Here is a 21,023-nt window from a genome sequence, read left to right as displayed (position 1 = left end):
CTTCTGCAATCATGTATAAATGTCACTGTCTTTGCATTAGGGGATATGATGCAGTAAGTAAGCTGCTCCTTTAGTTGTGCAGATTGTGAGTAACAAGCCTACAGTTCATTTATTTAAGTAACATTAGCACCAGAGTGATTCTGGGTTTTTGGCCCACGTGCTAAGTGATGAATCAACCCAATGTTGGTTGAAATATACTGGCTGCTTTACTTTGTATATACATATAAATGCATGCGATGTGTTATTAATCTTGGATAAAACGACAGTAGTGCGGTAATTTTTTAAAAACTTACCAGAAATGTATTGCACAAGATAGTTAGCAGTTTTACAGGAACACCCCGCGCTCTTCTGGTCGCTCTTCTGGTTAAAATATATGATGCACACTTTTGAAATTACCCCAAACATCAGATAACAGCCCAGAATAGTCCACTAATATTCCTTCAAAATGTCCTTGTATTCAGAAGATTTAAATTGGCAATTTCTTGGGAATACTTGTTAATTTCTTAACATATAAATGCACATGACAAGTGCCATTCAAGTTGGAATTATTGTTAATTGTTTGACAGTCCAAAATAAAGACTACATGGCCAGCAGGAAGGGGATGGTCATAGCTGGACCACTGATTGTGCCAGAGTCTATAAGAGAGTGACTCTCTGGCTCCCCTGAATAGTAACCTCAGTAAACACTTATACATTTATGGTCTCATTTGCTAGTTTAAAGTTTTATTTTATAGAGCATTAGTGCTCATCGGGTAAATTATTCCCCCATTTAAAAATAAAATACATAACAAAAGAGTGTCCCCATATCTCATCGAGAGGGAGAGACCAAAAATATTGACACTGAAGCTCTAACACGGGAGTTCATTGTTTTATAGACCATGTCTCTTTTTTATTTACAGTCTTTGGGCCAAAAAATTTACACCATGTCTTTTGAACTGAATGTTCTTTCTGGTATATTTGATAAAGCTGCTGATTTGTATGTATGATCTCAGAGATGAGGTTATATATTTAGTATATGTCCTAGACTTTAAGCATCGCCCATTCGGCTCCACGCAAACCTTTTTAATATTGTTATTTTCCAGGAATCTAAATGGGGAAGACGTCGTGATTAAGTATTATAAAACTGTCTGCAGTGTAGAGTACAAAGGAGGATAATTGCAGACAGATGATTGCAGTAGCCCTCTTGCAACATCTTCTGCCCCAAATAATTGCAAGTTAATTAAATTAGTGTGAAATTGGACTAAATCTTTATGTTGTTAAGATTATTCCGCATATTATTTGCCTGTCGTATATCAATGACAGTTCCTGCTTCTATTATTAGATGCTGTGACATAATGAAAGCTGCAGTGTCACTGTAGGCTTTGGGCGCCTGGCTGCATCTCAGCCTTCTTTCATCCCAGCATCCCACTTCAGTACCACTTTAGAGCACTTCAGTAAAAGCACAGGACTGAGTCACATTTTTTTACACACACGGCCAGTGTGAAGCCTTTTCATATTCAGCTCCATCAGAGGCCTCTCGAAAACCTAAAATTGAATAATTACACTTATGTCACCCTTAATTTATAAATGGCTTAATTTAGCTCATTACTCAAAGACCTGCAATGTTCCACAGACCGCCCTTCAAAAACACACTTATTACGCTGCCTTGAGTTCAGATTATAAGAAAGGAGACGCCGTCAGAGAGCGTTCACTCTCGCTACTCACTAGTGTGACTAAAATTTGTGTCTCATTTATGGCTTTTGCCAAACTATTCAATTTGGTAGAAAACACCAATTTTGTTCACTGTTTTTTTTATTTCTTTTGAATGAAAGGAAAACAGCTTCAGGCTCAGCTTCCCATCACCACACGTACAAACACAGGGAAATTTGTTCAATATTGAGAATGAGAGCAGCCAAACGAAAGCATGCAGTGAGACTTTCGGGTAATGCGATAGCATTATTCGGAATCGCGTGAACACTAGAATGCATTCAGACTTTTGTTATTACAGCGAGGATTATTCTGCACCACAATGGTATTATTCTAAATCACATGTGAATCTATTCATTTGTCCTGAATAGTCAGCTGCGGCTTATCCAACCTGGTTGTGTGACAGCATGAGATCCAAAGCAGGAAGGACAGTGCTGTTGTTGGGAGATTTACTCTGTGATTCAGCAGCCAAGAACCAAGAGCAGTGTTTTTGTTTTTTTGTTTTCTTCAAATTAAGTAACATTTGTGAAAATGATAGATCCAAAGAACCATTGTCTCGCTGTCCTTCATTAAGAATCACATTGATAAATAAGTAAACCACGGTCTGCTAACAGGAACATGACTTGATTAAAGTAAAATAAATTATTTACATAAAATCTGCAGCGTTAGCTGTTGATACAGAGTTTGTATTAATGTTTAATCATGCAAACACGTGCTGTTTACGTTACTTTATCGCTGCATGTAAATCCTGTTTTAAAGTGAAATTATTATTATTATTATTAATGATGTAAATATGAGAAAAAACGTGCCAAAATCGTACTGGAATGAATGATGTAGGCATCATATTTGGAATCTGTTTTCACACAGAGGTGATACCAGCAGGTGTAGAAACAAAACAACACATAAATGCTGTTCTATGCTGCCTGGTGTGTTTGTTAATCATCTGTAGTGAGTGTTATCCAAATCACAGAGTATTCTTCTTTTAACTGATTTATAACTTTCAATATCTGACAGAAAATAGAATTGGTATTACCAAGCATAATGACATTTTTTCTGTGTGTTCCTGACGTATGTCTGAAAGCTTTTATCGTGGATGTGTGAAAAGTAAGTTAAAGGTGTTGTTTTAGCACACTGATGACTGAAACTGTGCTGGCACATACTGGCTTTTTATCCAGCCGAGTAATTATAATGATTTCAGCGCCAACTTTTTTGGAAGGTTAAGGCAATGGACCAGATTTCCCCCAAAAAATTATTTTCAGCCCTCTTACATGCTTTATTCTTTTTTTTCCTGTGATGTGAGCCATCGGGTAGCGTGTGTGTTTGGGTTAAAACTTTACTAATTACCACAGGAAGGAGGAGGCATGTTTACTGAGAGGTAAACAGCAGATGGAATAAAGAGTCTAGTTAACTGGAATAAGCTGCTGTGGCTTCTGCTTAATCGCATTCTTGTTAAGGCAAGTCCACATGTTTAAGTTGTCATGCAGCAGAGCAGTGCAGCATGCACTAATGAAAGAAATATGAGTCAGATGCCCTTCTCACCATGGTAATAATGCTGAAAGTACGCTCGTTACAGTTCAGAGAAATGACTTATTTGTGATTTATTGAAGCATTATTTGAGTACATCGTGCGCTGGTTTGTTTTCTCTGCAGGAAGTACGTTTCACCCTGGATCGATGCTCAGGGGCAGCGGTGAAGGAACTGGTGGGTAGCTGGTTGACCTCTCAAGACCACTCTTCCTGTGAAGTGATGGGTGTTACGCCTAACACCGACAGGTAAAAAGAAGCACCTGAACAGATGCGTGCACACCACAGACTTTCTCACTGCCTCAGACTTGGTTTGCTTGTAATTTGGCCCATGTGTTAGCAGGCTCCCATTTTTCAACAAGACTGCAAAAAAGAAAAAAGTGTCCTTCAAAGTTCGATTCTGCTGCTTTCATGGTGGCTTGATTCTACTTCTGAATGCTCCCCAGCAGTGGTTGGTTGTTAGTGCTGGGTGACCGTCTCCACCGAAGAAAAAGCTAAATCGCAAACATTTGCAGTTTCTTTAAGTCTTGTCACTTTGCATGGTGAAAGTTACAGCTGCGTTGGTCATTTATTTTATAATGAGAACTAAATATTACGCTGTAAAATGAACGTATAGCCGGATGAGACTGTATGCTCTCTCTCTGCCATAAAACCTCAGAATTATTTTTGCAAAAGTAACAACGAATTTAACCCAAAAAGAAATTATACACCAGATTTAATAGAAACTGTTTGTGTTGTCTTTTATGAGTTTATATACAGAACATGTGATTAAAAAAACAAAAACATATTTGTTTCATGATAAAAAGTATGAAAATCTACCAGTAAGCTTTACTGTAATTGTAAAAATGATAATTATTCAAAACTATTTGGCTCAGTGTCACAAAATCTACAACATTTACATTTGAGAAAATGCGACATCCCATTGTTTATATGGGATGTCATATGCATATATACATTTAAGCCAACGGCCCCCAACCTTTTTTGTGCCACAGACCAGTTTAATGTCAGACAATATTTTCACGGACCGGCCTTTAAGGTGTCGGCGATAAATATAACAAAATAAAATGATACGACCAAGACAAAAATTGTGGTATTTTGTAAATATAATAATAAACGTGAATTCACTTTATTAGCAGCGTCCTCCTGAAATGCGGCAACAACATTGAGAGTAACATCCTCCTCTCTGCCCCTTAATGCTCTCTGGTCGCTATGGTAACGCCTAAATATTTCTTTAAAAAGACACAACTACAACACGGGAAAACACCCAGAGAAACCGAGTTAACGATAAAAACCCTGAAAACCATAAATTTCACACCCGAGCCTCAACTCTCGTGGCCTGGGATCAGTCCGTGGCCTGAGGGTTGGGGACCGCTGATTTAAGGAACTGCAAATGTAAAGAACTGTCCAAAGTTTTGCAGTTAGCGTTGCAGCCCCATAGACCATCGAAGTATGGTATTAATATTAACAACTAATTTTACTGTTTGGCTGTAATTGTAGTGCTCTTATCAGCGTTCTGTGTTTACCAAATGATTGTTGCCATTCCCCTGCGTCTGCCTGCTGTTTGGACGGGGTTGTAGCCCCAGAAACATTAACTTAGATGAAAAATACTCTTGCTGCTGGACAACGAACGTCTTGCTGTGGATACTCGTGACAACACCGACAATCAGAGATGGAGAATAAGACTGTTGTTGTTGTTTTAGAGCAGCAACTTCTCTTTCATAAAGAGACAGAAAAAGAAAATAAGGGGCATCCAGAAAAGTAAAAAGAAGATTTACGCCACATTTTAATTAGGCGACTTAGCAGAATGAACCAGCAGATTTTGTTTGCTGATAACATGTTCGATTTCCTATTTTGAACTGCAAACGGCTGATTAAAATAAGACTGTTAAGTGCTAAAGCAGCAGGTTCAGGCTCTTTCTCATTGCTGCAAAGTCTTATAGTTTTCTGTTTCATCCTTCCTTGCTTTTTGAATGCTTCTGTCCCGCTGTGTGTTTCAGACACCTGAACATGAGTCAGGTGCTTCAGCTCGGCGGTGTGAACGAGGACATCCCATACATCTACCCCCAGCTTCAGCACAAACACTTCACCGGCTGCGTCCGTAACCTCATCGTGGACAGCAAGGTAACACACTTTATAATACAATGGCACGCACGCACACCCATACATAACCACACAACCATTAGCACACCAGTATGCAAGCAAAGTTAAACTCACACCTGCACTCCAGCTGATAAATGGATTAATAACAGGCTTCGACATTCACAGTCCCCTTGTGCCATGTGAGAGATGGGTTTTTATGCTTTTAACTGTAATCTCAAAGAAATTTCAAATGTTACACACGTGCACTTTAAGAGTGAAATGGAATATGAACCTTTCCTCTCCTGCCCAGTCTGACATCAAATCGAGACTTTCAAGTAACCAGCTCTGCCGGAGTTAAAAAGTCAAGGACTCTATACTCAGCCATGACAATCTGAGCCCAGCCCCAACAAAATCCAAATCATTTCTGTATGAACACAGGCTTCTCTTATGACAGCCTCGTGTGAACCTGCAGTCTTCTGAAGCCTGAAATTTTGGTTAAAATTGCACGTTTTGCTACAGTTTTTGGTTATGAATCAAATAAAGCTGTGACTGCTAAATTTTGCCCCTGTCTATCTAAAACTGCTGAGCCTCGGCTGCTTTAACTGGTATTTAGACATAAATGTCAGGCTTTTCAGACTGGATTGCCAAAGATTGTGTGAGATGTGGGTTCCCTGATAATCAAAACTCACATGGCAGAAAATTAGAAATTAAATGGGTCTGCTTGGAAGATATTTGACTTTCAGCTCCAAATAGGTTATGTGTTACCTATTAAACTTTTTTAAATTACCTTTGTTACTCGCTGCTTGTGATAATGTCACATTCTCACTCTGCATCTGTTCAATAGTGGCATTTACTGTATGATTTAGACTTTGTTTAAACTGTCCTCCACAGTTAGATGTGTTTTCAATCTGGTGGAAAAGTGTCATCAGAATTTTGGGCAATATTGTCTTAATATCTGAAGGTAACGGGGGGCATAGGATACTTGGGTAGGGTGGTGCAGACAAGGATTGTGGAGTGTGTCTCACATGTGCAACTGTTGGGTAGTGCTAGTCCATCTCTACCATGGCATGTCTTCAGGTGCTGAAGGGTGCCCCAGGTTGTAGATGGCTTGTTTACCTTGGGAGGCCTGTGTGGTATTCAAAGGGTGAGCAACTAAACTCTTAACACCAACCGACATCTTCGTTGCGCCCTGCTGGAAGCAGGTGGGCCAATCTGATCCAGAGACGAGCACAACTAGAGGCATCTGTTAATAACCACCACAGTTAAACTTCCTCTGTATAGATTTTGTTGGTAGCAGACCTTTCATCATCTTTCCTGGAGGTGAAGCTAACTTGGATTGAGTTTGGGGTTAATGGAGGTAAAGCTGTAAAGAAAAGGTGTGCACTTGATTTCTAACATTGTATAGATTTACACAGGCAACGTGTTCTCTCATATTGGTTTCTGTGGTATGCAATAATGTGAGGGTGTCGGCTGCCACCTTGTTAGTGGTCAGATGTTACCATATTTAGATAATACGGTAGCTATGGTTGCTGGCTAATGTAGCTAGTGCAGCTAGCTAATGTAGCTAGTGCGGTTAGCAAGTTGCATCACACAGACAGACAGCCATGTTATTTGTCAGATAGCTCTCAGTCAGTTCAGTGACTCCAGTAAAAAGAAGCAATCCCTAAAAATAGCCATTCACCTATAGCAGCCAATCAAATCATAGCTTTGTAACAGGGAAGTCTGCAGGTAGACTCACTTTTGTAGGCAGTTTCAATGTCCATTAGGGGAACTTTGCAGTTGTGGCACTTTGGCGTGTGCGTCAGAGGTTACCGTTTGGACAAAAGGAAAGACTCACTTTAAAAACAAAGGAAATAGTAATTTCTTTATTCCAATTATCCTTTTTATCATTTTTTCATGATTGCTGGAAGCCAACAGTGTTTTTAAAATCAAATAAAAATCACCCAGTTCTGTTTTGACTGCATGTTGCAATCTGCTGCAGCTACTAATTTAAATTAAGTGAGAGAAGTGAACAACGGGTAGTAGCGTATTTTTGCTGGACCATTTCAGGGAAGTTATTCAAATGTTGGAGTGGAAGATTTTGACTAAATGCACACTTTTATTAAAAAAAACATCACAGGAAATTTATGTGGACAGGCCTGATGTGCTTTTAAATGCAGATGAGCAAAATAGTTTTTCTCCTGCTGATTCCGCTTCCATCGCATTATGCCAGCACTGCGTATGATGGATTTCTTTCTTAGAGTTAAAGCACATAAGCCCCACATAATGGACGTGGAGGAGATCATATTTCTAGGTATAAAACGGAGATTGGTTTGTACAGTTTAAGATTATATTCTAAATAATTTATGAAATTATATTTCACTAGTCATAACAGAGTATATTATATGGCTCAGTGTTGAGAGAATTACTGTGAGACTGCTGTTCATCATTGTCTGGATTATGGTCACTCTCTAATGTGCGTGCGTGTGTGTGCGTGTGTGCATGTGTGTGTGTGTGTGTGTATAGAAGTAGTGAGGACCGGGAAAACACTGAAAGCTGGCTCAGAGTGGGTTATTTGTGGCTTGCCTTCAGCCGGGTACACATGAGCATTTAATGCGCTAGGACCGCTGAGTTAATTGATTAGCCCGACCAGCCAACCAATAAAAACAGTCAATAATGTGAGCCTAATATCATGAGCCAACTACTACACAACCTCTCTGTCACTTTAGTCCAATACATGTTCCGTTTAATGAGGTCAGTGTCAGCACAAACGGGTTCATTACCAGGCATATGTCGCTCTCTCGGTGTCCTGCAGACACATCCTCTGTTTCCAGCATTAAATAGTAATTGGTTGTTTGCTAAAAAAAAAACAGTCATGATGCAGAAGTTTTAAACACATAAAACTGTGCAACTGACAAGTTTCCATCATTTAGTGTGTGTGTGTGTGTGTGTTTCCTTCTTTTTTCTTGTGGTCCACTCATATTCTAAGGACTCCTCTTCAGTCTACTAATAAGGCATTTCTGTGTATGCAGGTGTGTCTGTGTGTTGCTAAGTAATAACCCAGGTGTTTTGTGGGAAAGAGCAGTTATTATTCTGCACACTTATGTTTAAATGAAAAACAACCTTGGCCAGTCAATTCAAACATCCTTTCGTTCAGCACTCCGGTTAGGTGTGAGGAGCCACGAGGCCTCTAGGGGTGGCTTTTAGAACTGTTGTCTCTATAAACACAATTTATTTGTATCCATTCAGTAGACAATTTAAAAGCTCTGTTAAGATGTTGAATCTCAAGAGCGGCGATATTAAAGGATATAAGTCTGTCTTTCTGCAGTGCTGAAGGCTTGGAGTTAGTGTGGTTTACCTTAGCCAGGGATGTAGCAGGAGGCTGCACAAACACTGTGTACTAATGAGAGAAATCTGCATGATGTGTGTGGGCGGACATGAGTATAATAAATCCCCAAAAGCATGCAACAGTAGGCGTGCTGATGATTAATAATGTTGATGGACATGTTCCGGCATTGTATGATTTTTATTTTTTTCCTTTTCCTCTGGTGTTGTTGTTCCTTTCCTTGCAAAAATGTTCCAGTGTGTCATGTTTGTTGCTATAGCAACATCATCTGTTTCTGCATGGGTGTGAGTGCCTGTCGATGAGGTAAAAAGGTAGCTGATGTTGATATGTCCTCCTCACCGGCAGTAGGGGTGGGAATCACAGACGAGCTCACTGCCGCGGCACGATGTGAACAAAAGCAACGTTATCATGACTTTTAGTTTTTATGTACGAATCCAAAACTAACAACACAAAGCAGGGATTAAGAAAAACAGCCCAAAGACAGTAAATGCAATTGCCACAGTGAAGTGAAGGCTACAGCGCTACAGGCCTGACTGCTCACCACTGCCTATTAAAATTTGGTGTCTCGGTAGCTTTAACGTCACTTGTGTTAGCTCAGCGTTGGCATACTGTCTGCACAGATGTTTACAGAGAGCTGATGTTGTGTTAGCAGCATATTATTGGGGTAATCGTGGCTCAAGAGTTGGGAGTTCGCCTTGTAATCGGAAGGTTGCCGGTTCGAGCCCCGGCTTGGACAGTCTCGGTCGTTGTGTCCTTGGGCAAGACACTTCACCCGTTGCCTACTGGTGGTGGTCAGAGCGCCACATTGGCGGTGGCGCCAGTGTCCGGCAACCTCGCCTCTGTCAGTGCGCCCCAGGGTGGCTGTGGCTACAATGTAGCTGCCATCACCAGTGTGTGAATGGGTGGATGACAGGTTGTGTAAAACGCTTTGGGGTCCTTAGGGACTAGAAAAGCGATAAACAAATACAGGCCATTTACCATTATTGTTTCCGTTTTGGATGCAGTTGCATTTCACCATTGTGCTCTTGCCCATTCATTAAATAAAAACAAAAGTAATGTCTGTACCTCCAGTCCTCAAAGCTGTAAGATCACGTCACCATTTTCCTCTGTATCCACCCGCTATAAGGCTAATTGCTCATACAGAAAAGCAGAGCTACATGTTTGAATCTTTGTACACAGGCGGAGTGAAGGCAGCATCAGGAACTATATACTAATTGTCCTTTATAAGTTATTTATTTAGAGAAATTAATAATGTATTTACAGAAATAACACTTTATTCCAAAAACACCTGCCTGCAACCTGGAATTGGCTAATCAGTCAAGCCTTAATTGGAACAAAATCACAGTTGACCATGGTCAGCTAGCATTAGCATTAGCTTTGCCAAAGCTGCACAGTTATTTCTACTGAAGAGTAGCAGCTCATCCATAACATCATTCTTTCAGTTGTTCTCTAAAACCCTGTCTGGGTTTAGTTTGAGTAGATGGGTTGATGTATTCTTCAGTATTTTGGGAAAATCTAAAGAACATCTTGCCTGCCTATATGTATGTTAGCTACAGTCTGCGGTAATGTGCACACAGGTTTAGTTCATATGTATAAAACTCTCAGATCACATTGCTAACAGACTCAGTGTTACTGAAAGTAAGGAGCTTCTTATGAAACCAAGCTAGTAAACCAGTAGAGAGATTTTGGGAGCCAGAAAAAGCTATTCAGAAGCTGCTGAATTTTTCCACAGAATCTGCAAGGCCGCTGAGCAAAGCAAACGTGGTTCATTCTCATGTCTTGAACATTTTTTATGATAGTTTTAGTATGAAAATCTACCAGTACAAAGGTACAAATTTAAGTAAGTTTTTGGCATGAAAAATTCTCATCGCAGTTCCCATTGACTAAATTAACACTGCATACCATGTTGTCTTAATTAAAACCAGTGAAGTGTGGTGCATGGCTGCATGTAACCTAAACAGGAAAAGGTGAATGAATTAAAAGGATAAATGAGACTGGAGTAAGCCCGGTGGTAATAGTGAGGTTGCGTCCAGGTAAAAAGGCAGGAAATGATTTCCTTTTAATATGCTTCTATTCTGGAGCTACCTCTCTGCCTCTCTTACCCCTGCTGTCACTCACCTTTGTCCGTTTTCCACTTTCTCCATCCTCGTCTTATCATTATTCTGCTTTCCTTTCTCCCTTCAGCTCTCAGAGTAGCATTACAGCTTTAAGGTTTTCTGTGCTTTTGACATATCTGTCACTACATTGTTAAGTAGGGAGGTGTGCAGTTACAGCACACTGACTAATAGCTTTTTGAGTGCTACTAGCTATGATTCGAAACTTGATTTACAGAGTTTCTCAGCAAAAAGTTTACCTCAAAACAGAAGTTACAGAACACCGTGGACAGATGATGTTTTCTCATTTCACCAAAATATATATTCAGCAAAAAAAGTTCTGTATGTTTTTAGGAAATCATAGTCTAGATGTTGCCTTGTATTGCATTGCATTTTGCTTTTGGCAGGCATGGACACTGGGAGCAATTTAAAGTAGCTAAAATATCTTCTTTCAGACAAGTGAGGGAGTGAAATAAAACCAACATGTAGATGGCGAACTAATAAAAAAAAAAAAAGAATTTTTAACGATATTAAACGACATCATCTTACCACATGTTGTAAATTTGAATTCAATACTTATAAAGACTCATTTCATGCTGTTTAGGTGACATTATGCTTGACTTCTGCATGTCATTGTCAGTCATCTTCATTATCACTTCCTCCAAGGTGTGACTGAAGTGCTTCAAGGTTCAGACATTTTGGGTGAAACTTCACTCTTTGCACAGCACACTCCAGCTGCATGCTTTTTCATTTAGAATGTATTTTCACTTTGTGTAGGTTGAGACATTTTTATACCAAACACCTGAAATTAATCGTGGCAAATATGGCATCCTGCTGCGTCTCTTTGTGGGGGTGTGACACTGTTCTCAGCTCACGCCGTAATTTGTTATTCATGAAGAAGCAGCTGTATTTTTAAGTTGAGCTCATGTATCAGCCAGTGCTGTGCTCAGAGACACACGCATGCACACATACTGGAGCGACACCGATGCTCAGTCGAATCAATGGCAGACACGCCAACATGTCTTTCTGCTTTAGAATGCAGATGTTTGTCTTTCAGTCCTTGGCGATCAACATGATCAGCTCAACCCCAGAAAATTGTGGAGCTGTAGCATTTAAAGGTCAACAACCAATAAGAGCCCTCTTTGCTGGAGGTCAGAACCAATCAGCAGCTCCCTGATGGCATGATTCATTTCACTTTACAATCTTTCACATTCCTGCATCCTCTCTGCAGCACAAACACTCATAAAGTTTGGTCCTGGCAGGGAGGTGACTGAACATATTAATGTATTTTATGACATCCGATTGTAAGCGTTCAAGGTTCCTCTGTCCTTTCAGCTCTCCCTGTAGGTGGCCATGCTGTTTCTCTGGTCAAGAGTTTGGTTTCATCATTGTGACGAGAGACTCTGAGAGACAAAGAGATGACAATTTAAAGAAAGAGACTGTCTGAGTTTATGTCTTTCAGTGTATTTTAGAGTTTTCTTCCTCAATCGATTCATTTTCATTCTCTTTGACTTTACTTACCTCTTTCGAATATTCCGACTCTCCCTCTGGCTGCTGACCCTCTTATACGTCTGTCCCGTGTCTTCCCTAATCCCATTTTCTCTGCTGTCACTTTGCCTTTTTGCCTTCTGTATGTAAGCTACTTACTTCTTGGCACCTCTCCCTATTGCCTTCCTCGCATCTCAACTTTTCCACTTTTTCTTCCCTCCTATTTCCGCCTCGTTTTCCTTTTTGCTTTCTTGTTGTTTTTCTTTGTTTATATTTTTCCAATTTCACTTCATATCCAGTTTCTCCTTTCTTCAACTTTACCTTCTCTAAATTTACTAATCCTCCCATCTCCTCCCCTGTATCTCTTCCGTTCAGCTGTATGATTTGGGCTCCCCGGCCGACTCGCAGTCCAGCTCTCCAGGCTGCCTGACCACAGATAGCAGCTGTGTCAACATGGGCTATCCATCCTGTGGCCACCGGGGTCGCTGTCACGGTGAGTGGGGCTCCTTCAGCTGCCAGTGTATACCCGGATACACAGGACACCAGTGTGAAGAAGGTATGCCAATTTTTTATTATTTTTGTTTTACATTATGCAATAAAATGTTGTTCTTGACTGTAACATTAAAAAGAAAAGAAAATCATCCATGTGGCCTCAAAGATCATTTACTCCCTGTTGACTATGTCAGATTACAGTATGTGAAACGAACACATATTTGGTCATTGTCGGACAAGGAGTTTGTGCTATCACAAAATCGCTCTAAATGCTAAAATGCACACGTCCTTCCCAGCTTATCACTTCAGCTGTGTCACATGGTACAGGCTGTTTCCTCCAACAGCTTCAAGGGATCCTGAGCAGCTTTATTTTCAGTGTAATGTTTTGGTCTTCAAGGCTATAGTAAACATGGCTGTCAGAAATTTTACGGTTAACATTCCCATAAATATTGTTGACGAGAACCCCCTGTTTTGTTACCGGGTAACCTAGACTGTAAAACAGAATAAAAGCTGTGTGGCTCCAAGGCCACAACAACTATGGCAAAGGACGCAGCAGCTGAGGGTGAACCAAAGCATTTAATAAATTAGCTGAGGATGCAACTACAAACATGGAGCACTTCAGTTAAGCTGTTTTCACACAAGCAGCCCTGAACTTTTCCAAGAGCTATCCAGGGGAGCTGGATATGTGAACAAATACATCCAGGCTAGACGTTTTCTTTAACCTGCCAACTCCCGTATACAAGGTTTGTGTTAATGTCAGTTTGTGCCTGTGTGTGTGCTGTGCAATTAACACTAACAAGTGGGTATGATGTGTGGCACCTACCACGTGCTGCATCCTGGCAGCGCCACGACACATCACATTTCTAGATGTCTGAACACATGTGAAAGCGGACTATTTCCTGCTGCGTGTTGCATGTGTGAAAGCGCAACTGTGGAAAATAACCCAACTTTATTCACCCGGAAATGCCAGAAGTTAATGTTTTAAAATAGTTTTAGTGGCATTCAGTTCATTTCAGTTTTATTTGCACAGCACCAAATCACAACAGTCTCCTGAAGATACTTTATTGTAAGGTAAAGAGCCTAAAATAGCAGAGAGAGACTCCAACTATCAAGTGACCCCCTTTTATCAAGCACTTGAGACAGTGGGAAGGAACAACTCTATTTAAGAGGGACATAAGACCAGCTGAGAAACATAATCTCTCTCCAACATGTCCTACGGGCCTCTTTAGGTTAGACATGCCCGAAACACATCTGTAATCCAGGAGGCATCCTGGGGAGATCCCTATATCACCTCCTGAATGACTGAGCTCTTGACCCTAACTTTACGGTTCAACCCAGACACCTATCAGAATGAGGTCTGTCTGCTCTCTTGTACGTTGTTCTTATTCTTTCAGTCACTCCCAGCAGCCTGTGGCTTTAGGTGAGGGTCAGAAAGTCAACAAGTAAATCGACAGCTTTAGCTTCACACTCAGCTTTCTCTTCACCGTAATGAACAGCGTGCCAAAGCATCTGTTAATCTCCTGCTCTGCTTTACTCCACTCTCACTTGTGAGCAAGACCCTGATATACTTGAACTCCTCCACTTAATGTGTCAACTAATCCTTAACCTGAAGTAGGCAGTTAACCCTTTTCTGTCTGAGAACCACAGCCTCAAACTTGTAGTTCCCGATTCTCAGTCCGACTACACTCAGCACAGCAAATTGTCCCAGGCTGAGCTGGAGGTCACTACTGAATAAACCCAGCAGGGTCACACCATCTGCAAAAAGTAGAGACGAGATCCTGAGACTACCAGACCTCACTGCTGTCACTCATTGGCAGCGTCTATGAATTCTTCCATAAAAATTAGGATGTGCTGCGTTGACTTTTAGGGTTTAAACTAAACAAATTGAATAATGGGGGTAAGTAGCTTTGTGAAGCGATACCCGGGACATCGCCAACTAGCCATGACAATGCTCCAAGTGTATCGCAGATATATAAATGCAGGCAAGGATGACTCAAGAAGACGCTAACGGCACTCCATCAGTTTCCAATCTCAGAAGTACACTGCAGTGTAATTTTTGTTTTACTCACCAAGCAACCTACCCTGCCCCTTGGCCTAAAGAAGATGGCTTCTTCTGAGCCTCTCTGTGCTGGTCGTGTGGTTGTGGAGACAATTGGCTTATTGCAGACTTTTATTGGACTGAGATTGGCTCTTTAATGGCTCAGGTCCTACGTGGCCTCTCGCACACATCCTTGGAGTTGAGGAGGACACCTTCAGTCATGCTTTCTGCTGATCGCAGCACACTAGTCCAGGCTTTACGGTCTTGTTTGGTTTCTGCCTCCTATTTCACAGTGAGACTCAGACACGACTCGAATGTAGAATCTGAAATCGTAACAGGCCAAGATTTGGTGTGCAGTCTGTACAAATGGTTCTTTTTTTCTGTTATGTCTTATATGACAAATAGCGCTCCGGTCCTTAACAGATTAAACCATCTGTGTTTAACATGCAGCCCAGTTCCAATTTACCCCGGTGGATTGCTTTGCAAAGTAAGAAAATTACAAGGAAGTCTCTTTTTTTTGGAATAAATCTGCAATGCGATGCAGTATTAACTGAACTGAACGAATGATAGTGAGTCACTCTCATCTTGTAAAACAAAAACTTGCAAAATTCACTATTAATTCTTTTACTCTTTAATTTAAGTATTTGCCCTGTACTCTGTTGGAGTCTACATGGAAAATAAAAAAAGAAGAGGAAAGGAAAACAAATACCCTCACTTCTACTTCAAAGTATTTTGTGTATTTGACAAGCCATCGTTGAATAACGTGAGACTGTTGGTGTAAAATTGATGGTGTTGTTATGTTTTTATATAAACAGCCTGTGGCCTTGAGAGGCAAAGTAAAATTTGAGATGGAGTTTTGGGAGCTTCAAGAGGACATGGCTGATCAGCTGCATATTCCATGCCTAGAAGCACCCCAAAAAAAAAAATTGATTTGACATTGCCTTCAAGTGAGCTCTCATGAACCACTCGACTTTGTCAAAGTTACAAGGGAAGGAGACAAAGAAAAGGAAGAGGTGTGAAAGCGATAGAAGAAAATTTCACTTGCGTACGCCGTGAGATGGAAGAATGGCTTTGAGAGTTTTAGGTGTGCTTGGTTTATTCTGAGAGGCACGCACAAAATCCACTTCTGTGAAAACTTCAAACTCTTAGACAGAAGAACCCGAGCTAAACCAAACATGCATATTCTATCTTGTGCATTTAACATATTCTTTCTGTCCCCAGCACCGGACTTTTTAAAACTGATTTAGCTGAAGTGACTTGTGGTGTCTTCTCTGTGGAGGAAAGCAGCATCCAGACTGTCTAAGAATTATGTTTTGCACTTGAAATCCTGTTTAAACACAGCACTATGTGGCTGACCTCTGTGTGTGGTTATGTGTTTGTATCCACCAACACCAGAGGTCCCAGAGTACTCCTTTGATGGCCACAGTCACGTGCGTTACCAGTTGGCGTCCCCGCTGCCTGCCCGGAGGACATGGATCCAAGTCCTGGTTCGAACCCGTAAACACAGCAGTGTCCTTTTCAGTCTGATCTCAAAGGAGCAAAGTGAATACTTACGTCTGGAGGTGAGTGCAGGAAGATGGAGTCATCACTTTTCCTCACTTTCAGAATTTTTTCATAGCAGGTTGTGAGTTTAGGTTTGGCTTTGTTGTGTGGAAAGCAATTTTATTTTACGTTCTCGCTTCATGAACAGTTTCAGATTCTGCTCTACTCTTTATCCTGTAGCAACTGCAGGCATTTTCTTTATCCACCCACTGCTCTTATGACATGCACTTTCTCTTGCTATAATGATACCTATGCAACAGACACTTTTTGAAAAGAGGTAAAAGCAACAAAAGTAACAGTTAACATAATTTGTTTCTGTAGCCATGTGTGAATTCATCGTAGTCTAAAGAGCTTGGAAAGAAAAGCGTCTGGACTTTCTTGAAGATGTTTCATCTCTCGTCCAAGAAGTTTCTTCAGTTCTAAGAGCAAATGGTGGAGAGTCATGACCATCTGTCTTCTCTGTCCAAAATGTGAACGTTGGCATCCTCAAAGGAGTGACCTTTGTCCTTAAGATGCAACATCCGAGTCTTGTGCCGTTGAGGTGGCTCTTGTATGCTGTGCCATGCATTCATGAAGTGGCTGTTTGGTCTCTCCAATGTAGACACTGTACAGCATACATTAAGTTTGCTTTTTTTTTTGTCTTTTGGATGAACTGGTTTTTGTCTGAGTGTATGGCTGGGTCTGAAGTACACTGGGAAGTACATTGAAGTCTAAGGAGCTTGGAAAGAAAAGCATCTGGACTTCTTTAAGTTGCTTGAAGACCTCTCATCCGAGAAGCTTCTTCAGCACACTGAAGTACAATCCCAGCACTACTCCTTCGAGGATTCCAACGTTCACATTTTGGACAGAGAAGACAGATGGTTTGAAAGAGGAGTGAAAGAAGCGTCTATGTCCACTGTGAACAACCATCTTTGAACAGAGGCAGCGGCTTACAATCCAGTTTCCTTCCCAGACGCCTTAACGCTCACTCACACCCTGGGCCATTTGACCTCAGTAAATCACATGATAGGGGGGTAGGTTTCACAGTTGGTTCACCCGAAACCTCGGCTGATTGTGACCCACACCCGTTTTCACATGTGATTAGGTAGAGGATCAATAGGGGGTCCATGACACTCTTGGGGGCCCTCCCATAGGGCTTAAAATCTGGGACTCTCCACCAGTTGATCTTAGAACTGAAGAAGCTTCTCGGATGAGAGGGCAAACATCTTCAAGAAACTTAAAGAAGTCCAGACGCTTTTCTCTCCAAGCTCCTTAGATTCCCAGTGAAGTTTGGTAGGACAATGAATCTATTTGCATTTTATACAAAGCTATCACCTGAATTTGTACACTGTAGGGACAACTCACGTAGGATCAGACTGATTAAATATTTAAAAGTAAATAGACATTTATGCTCATTTATCATGGTCACTTATGTGAATTCAAGACCTAATGAGCCAGACAAGTCAACAAAAAGTGAATGAATAAATTAAAGGAGGCACACAGCTTTCAGTGAGACGCTTTGGCCAACCACACAGATGTGACAGGAGTAAACAAAGTAAACAACTTTTTGTTTTTTACCTTTGACTTCTTGGGGCCCCCACCTAAGGCAGTGAGAGGGAAATCATCACAGGTGTACATCTCCTGTTTCCAAACAACATTTCCTTTCAGGGGCAGATAAAAGACATTCGAAACAACCAGAAACAGATGTATGTCTTTACTTTACTGTTTTTGGTTTCTCAACAGTTTTTTTTCCAGCTGTTAATATCCAGATGTTCACTTGTTGTTGTTGTTTTGTGTTGTTGCATGTCTTCTTTTTAATTAATGTTTTCCATCCATCAGTTTATAAAATGAAAACAGTCACATCATTGCACTACGCTAATCTTAATCATCGATGGAACATATTAAACCTTGGCCGGGCCTGTAGCGGCTTACCAGTATATACAGAGGACGTCTGACTTCTGACACTTGTTTAGAATAATTGGTTTGTGTGCAAACAACTGCAAATTATTATTATTATTGAATAATGTGAATAATTATTATTATTTGTCAGGAAAATGGGAAAGAAGTGCAGCATCTGATTAAAACACTTGGAAACATACACAGAAATACAGCATATAAAGTAAAGCCAGACAGAAACAGCCTGAATTCTCTTACACAAGCGTTATTTAGTCTCTTAAATAGTCTTTAGGAATCGTTCTCCAGCCTTCAAAAGGCTTCTTTGGGTGATCACACACTGCTTCAGTAATGTTGAGCTGCAGGCTCTGGGGAGGCCAGTCCAGGACTGATAGTGTTCTGTTGTGTGTTTGGCATCATTGTCATGCAAGAAAATAACGCTGTTGCCAATCAGATGCTTTCCAGATGTTATTACTGTACATGGTGGATCAACATCTGATTTCTCTGTATGCATTTTCCACCGTGTTTTACAAACGAGTATAGATGCTCACCGCGCACCTTCCCAGTTCTTTACTCGTGCCTTTCCCTGTCTTTTGCCCCACACTCAAACCACACGTATTGATCAAACATCTGTGTCTTAAATGATGATGATTATCCATACCATGGCAGCCGTTTAAATCTCCTCTGATCTCCATCTGCCTATCCTTTCTATTCATCCATTCCCACACTCCCTCCTAAATATCACATTGCTCCATCAGCACAGCCACATGGGGAGCGAGTGCACATCGTTTATCTACCATAAATAGTGCATTTATTCCTGAGTGCAGAGCAGTGAAACATTGGAAACCCTGCTGAGTTCTTGGTGGAAACATAACCGTTTACTGCCTGCTAAGATTATATTTTTCACTGTAATAGTTTTGATTGCTTTTAATCAGAGGAAGAAATTAGTATGTGTTACTCTTGGTTGGATACACTGTTACATTGTGAGGAGCCCCTTCTGTTTGTGTATGGCTTCACATCCAACAGTATGCTTAGTAAAAGATATTACAAAACATATTAGGCTCTCTTCTTTAAATGACTTTAGTCTCTCTGATTACTGATAAAGTTCCTGTTTTTTGAACCACTGTTTTTTGTGCTGTAACAATTTTACGTGCATGAAATTCAATTGAATTTACAACAGTAGCCTCAAGGCACTTCATACTGTGAGGTAAGGGCCTTACAATATTAAAGAGAAATATCAGACGAGCCCAATGAGCAAGCACTTGGCGACAGTGGGAAGAAACAATGCCTCTGACAGAACCAGGCTCGTGGAGTGACAGCCATCTGCGGTGCAAACTGGATGCCCTGGTGTTGTGTGTGCAGTACCGTCAACTTCCGTGTGACCGCTTTCAACCGGAGGACAGTTGCATAGGTCACCTGGTGGTGGAGGGGAATCTGCCTCCAAACAATCTTGGTCTGACTTGGACTGACTGCAATCACTCTCAGGCAGACTAATGAAGGTGTGCTATTAATTCATGTTTAATTTATAAACATAGACAGGTTTCCAACACTGCACCGATGAGCACAACTCATCTGCAATGTGTCTCGATAATCGCGATAGGTGGATAGGGGATCAGCTCTGTTGGTTTCCAACTGGTTCTGTTCTGGTTGTATTGCTGTATAAAAGCTGTCTATGTAATTTTGACGTTCTGCAGCAACTTCCTTCAGGAGTTTCTTTTCATAGATGGCAACAGATTTGCAGCTTTTTGACGAGTTTACACGGTTAATCGCTGCATTATCACAAACACGTTGCGTGTAATTGGCAGTATGACTCAATTATTGCTGATCTTTTGCCATTTTGATGCACCAAAGTCATTTTGTAGACTAGAGCTGATTGCAGGTGGTCACGGGACTGGCCCCCGTCTTTTAAGCCATTGTTTCTCAACCTTTTGGAGCCATGGCACATATTTCACATTGGAAAAATCACGTGGCACAGCACCAAACAAAAATGTCACAAAAAGCATGATCATTTTTCCCCATAGACCAGGCACAGCGGAATTGGCTCGGTTTGTCCCCAGTATACCTTTGTTGCCTTCTTCTGACCACTACTCATGCTAGGAATTTTCTCCGGGACCAGGTCAGACTGACTACTTTTCCTTTTCACATATTTATCTATTGCTATTACGCGCTGTGTCGTCTCACAGCATGACTATTATGTAATTTCCTCTCTGTCTTCTTCTGTTTTACCTGCAGTTGGCAACACATTTAATTAGAGCAGGTAGTTGTACTGCCCTCTGGTGGAAGAGAATGTAATTGTTCTCCCCGTTACTCACGCCGATCGCTTAGAGTACTAATCAGGTGGAACCAGATAATCTTCCACGGCAGACCTGATCATTTCTTGGGAAACACTGTTCTAAGCAATGATTTCAAAGGCAACGAGGTTGCACATCCATTGGACACTGTCAATAATAATTTTGGTCATACCACAGTCTCCAACCAGTGTTTGCCCCAGTGTGACTGTAGTGTGATGAGGATGGTTCAGGGTCACCTGATCGAACCCTATCAGATTGTCAAAATGGAAAGTTTTAAGCCTAATGTTAAAAGTAGGGAGAGTGTCGACCCCTCCAATCCAAGTTGAGAACTATTAGCAGCTCTAGGAACCACGAGTGAGCCTGCAGTCTGAGAGTGAAGTGCTCTGTTAGGATGAAGTGATACTATGAGGTCTTCAAAATATGATGTGGCCAAATTATTGGAGACTTTGTATGTGAGTTGAAAGATTTTAAGTTCAATTCTGGATTCAACAGGGAGCCAATAAAGGGAAGATAATGATGTTACTCTCTTCGGTACTCTTGCTGCAGCGTTTTGCTACCTGAAGGCTTTATAGAGAGATCTGAAAACAAACTGATAAT

The 21,023-nt window shown here is 41.0% G+C and overlaps 1 protein-coding gene across 1 annotated transcript in view; it reads left to right on the top strand.

The window, feature by feature from the left end:
* The window catches only part of LOC120720911 (neural-cadherin-like), a 233,486-nt gene that overhangs the window by 157,244 nt on the left and 55,219 nt on the right, over positions 1–21,023 (top strand). The window contains exons 28-31 of the mRNA XM_040010769.1: positions 3,335–3,456; positions 5,204–5,327; positions 12,567–12,747; positions 16,117–16,283. Of these exons, the coding sequence (XP_039866703.1) occupies positions 3,335–3,456; positions 5,204–5,327; positions 12,567–12,747; positions 16,117–16,283 (594 nt within the window). The remainder of the gene's footprint in view (positions 1–3,334; positions 3,457–5,203; positions 5,328–12,566; positions 12,748–16,116; positions 16,284–21,023) is intronic.

Source organism: Simochromis diagramma, unplaced genomic scaffold, assembly GCF_900408965.1.
Source record: "Simochromis diagramma unplaced genomic scaffold, fSimDia1.1 OVJJ01000603.1, whole genome shotgun sequence".
Taxonomy (NCBI): Eukaryota; Metazoa; Chordata; class Actinopteri; order Cichliformes; family Cichlidae; genus Simochromis; species Simochromis diagramma.
Note: the sequence above shows the minus strand (reverse complement) of the source record. Positions and strands in the feature narration are given on the sequence as shown.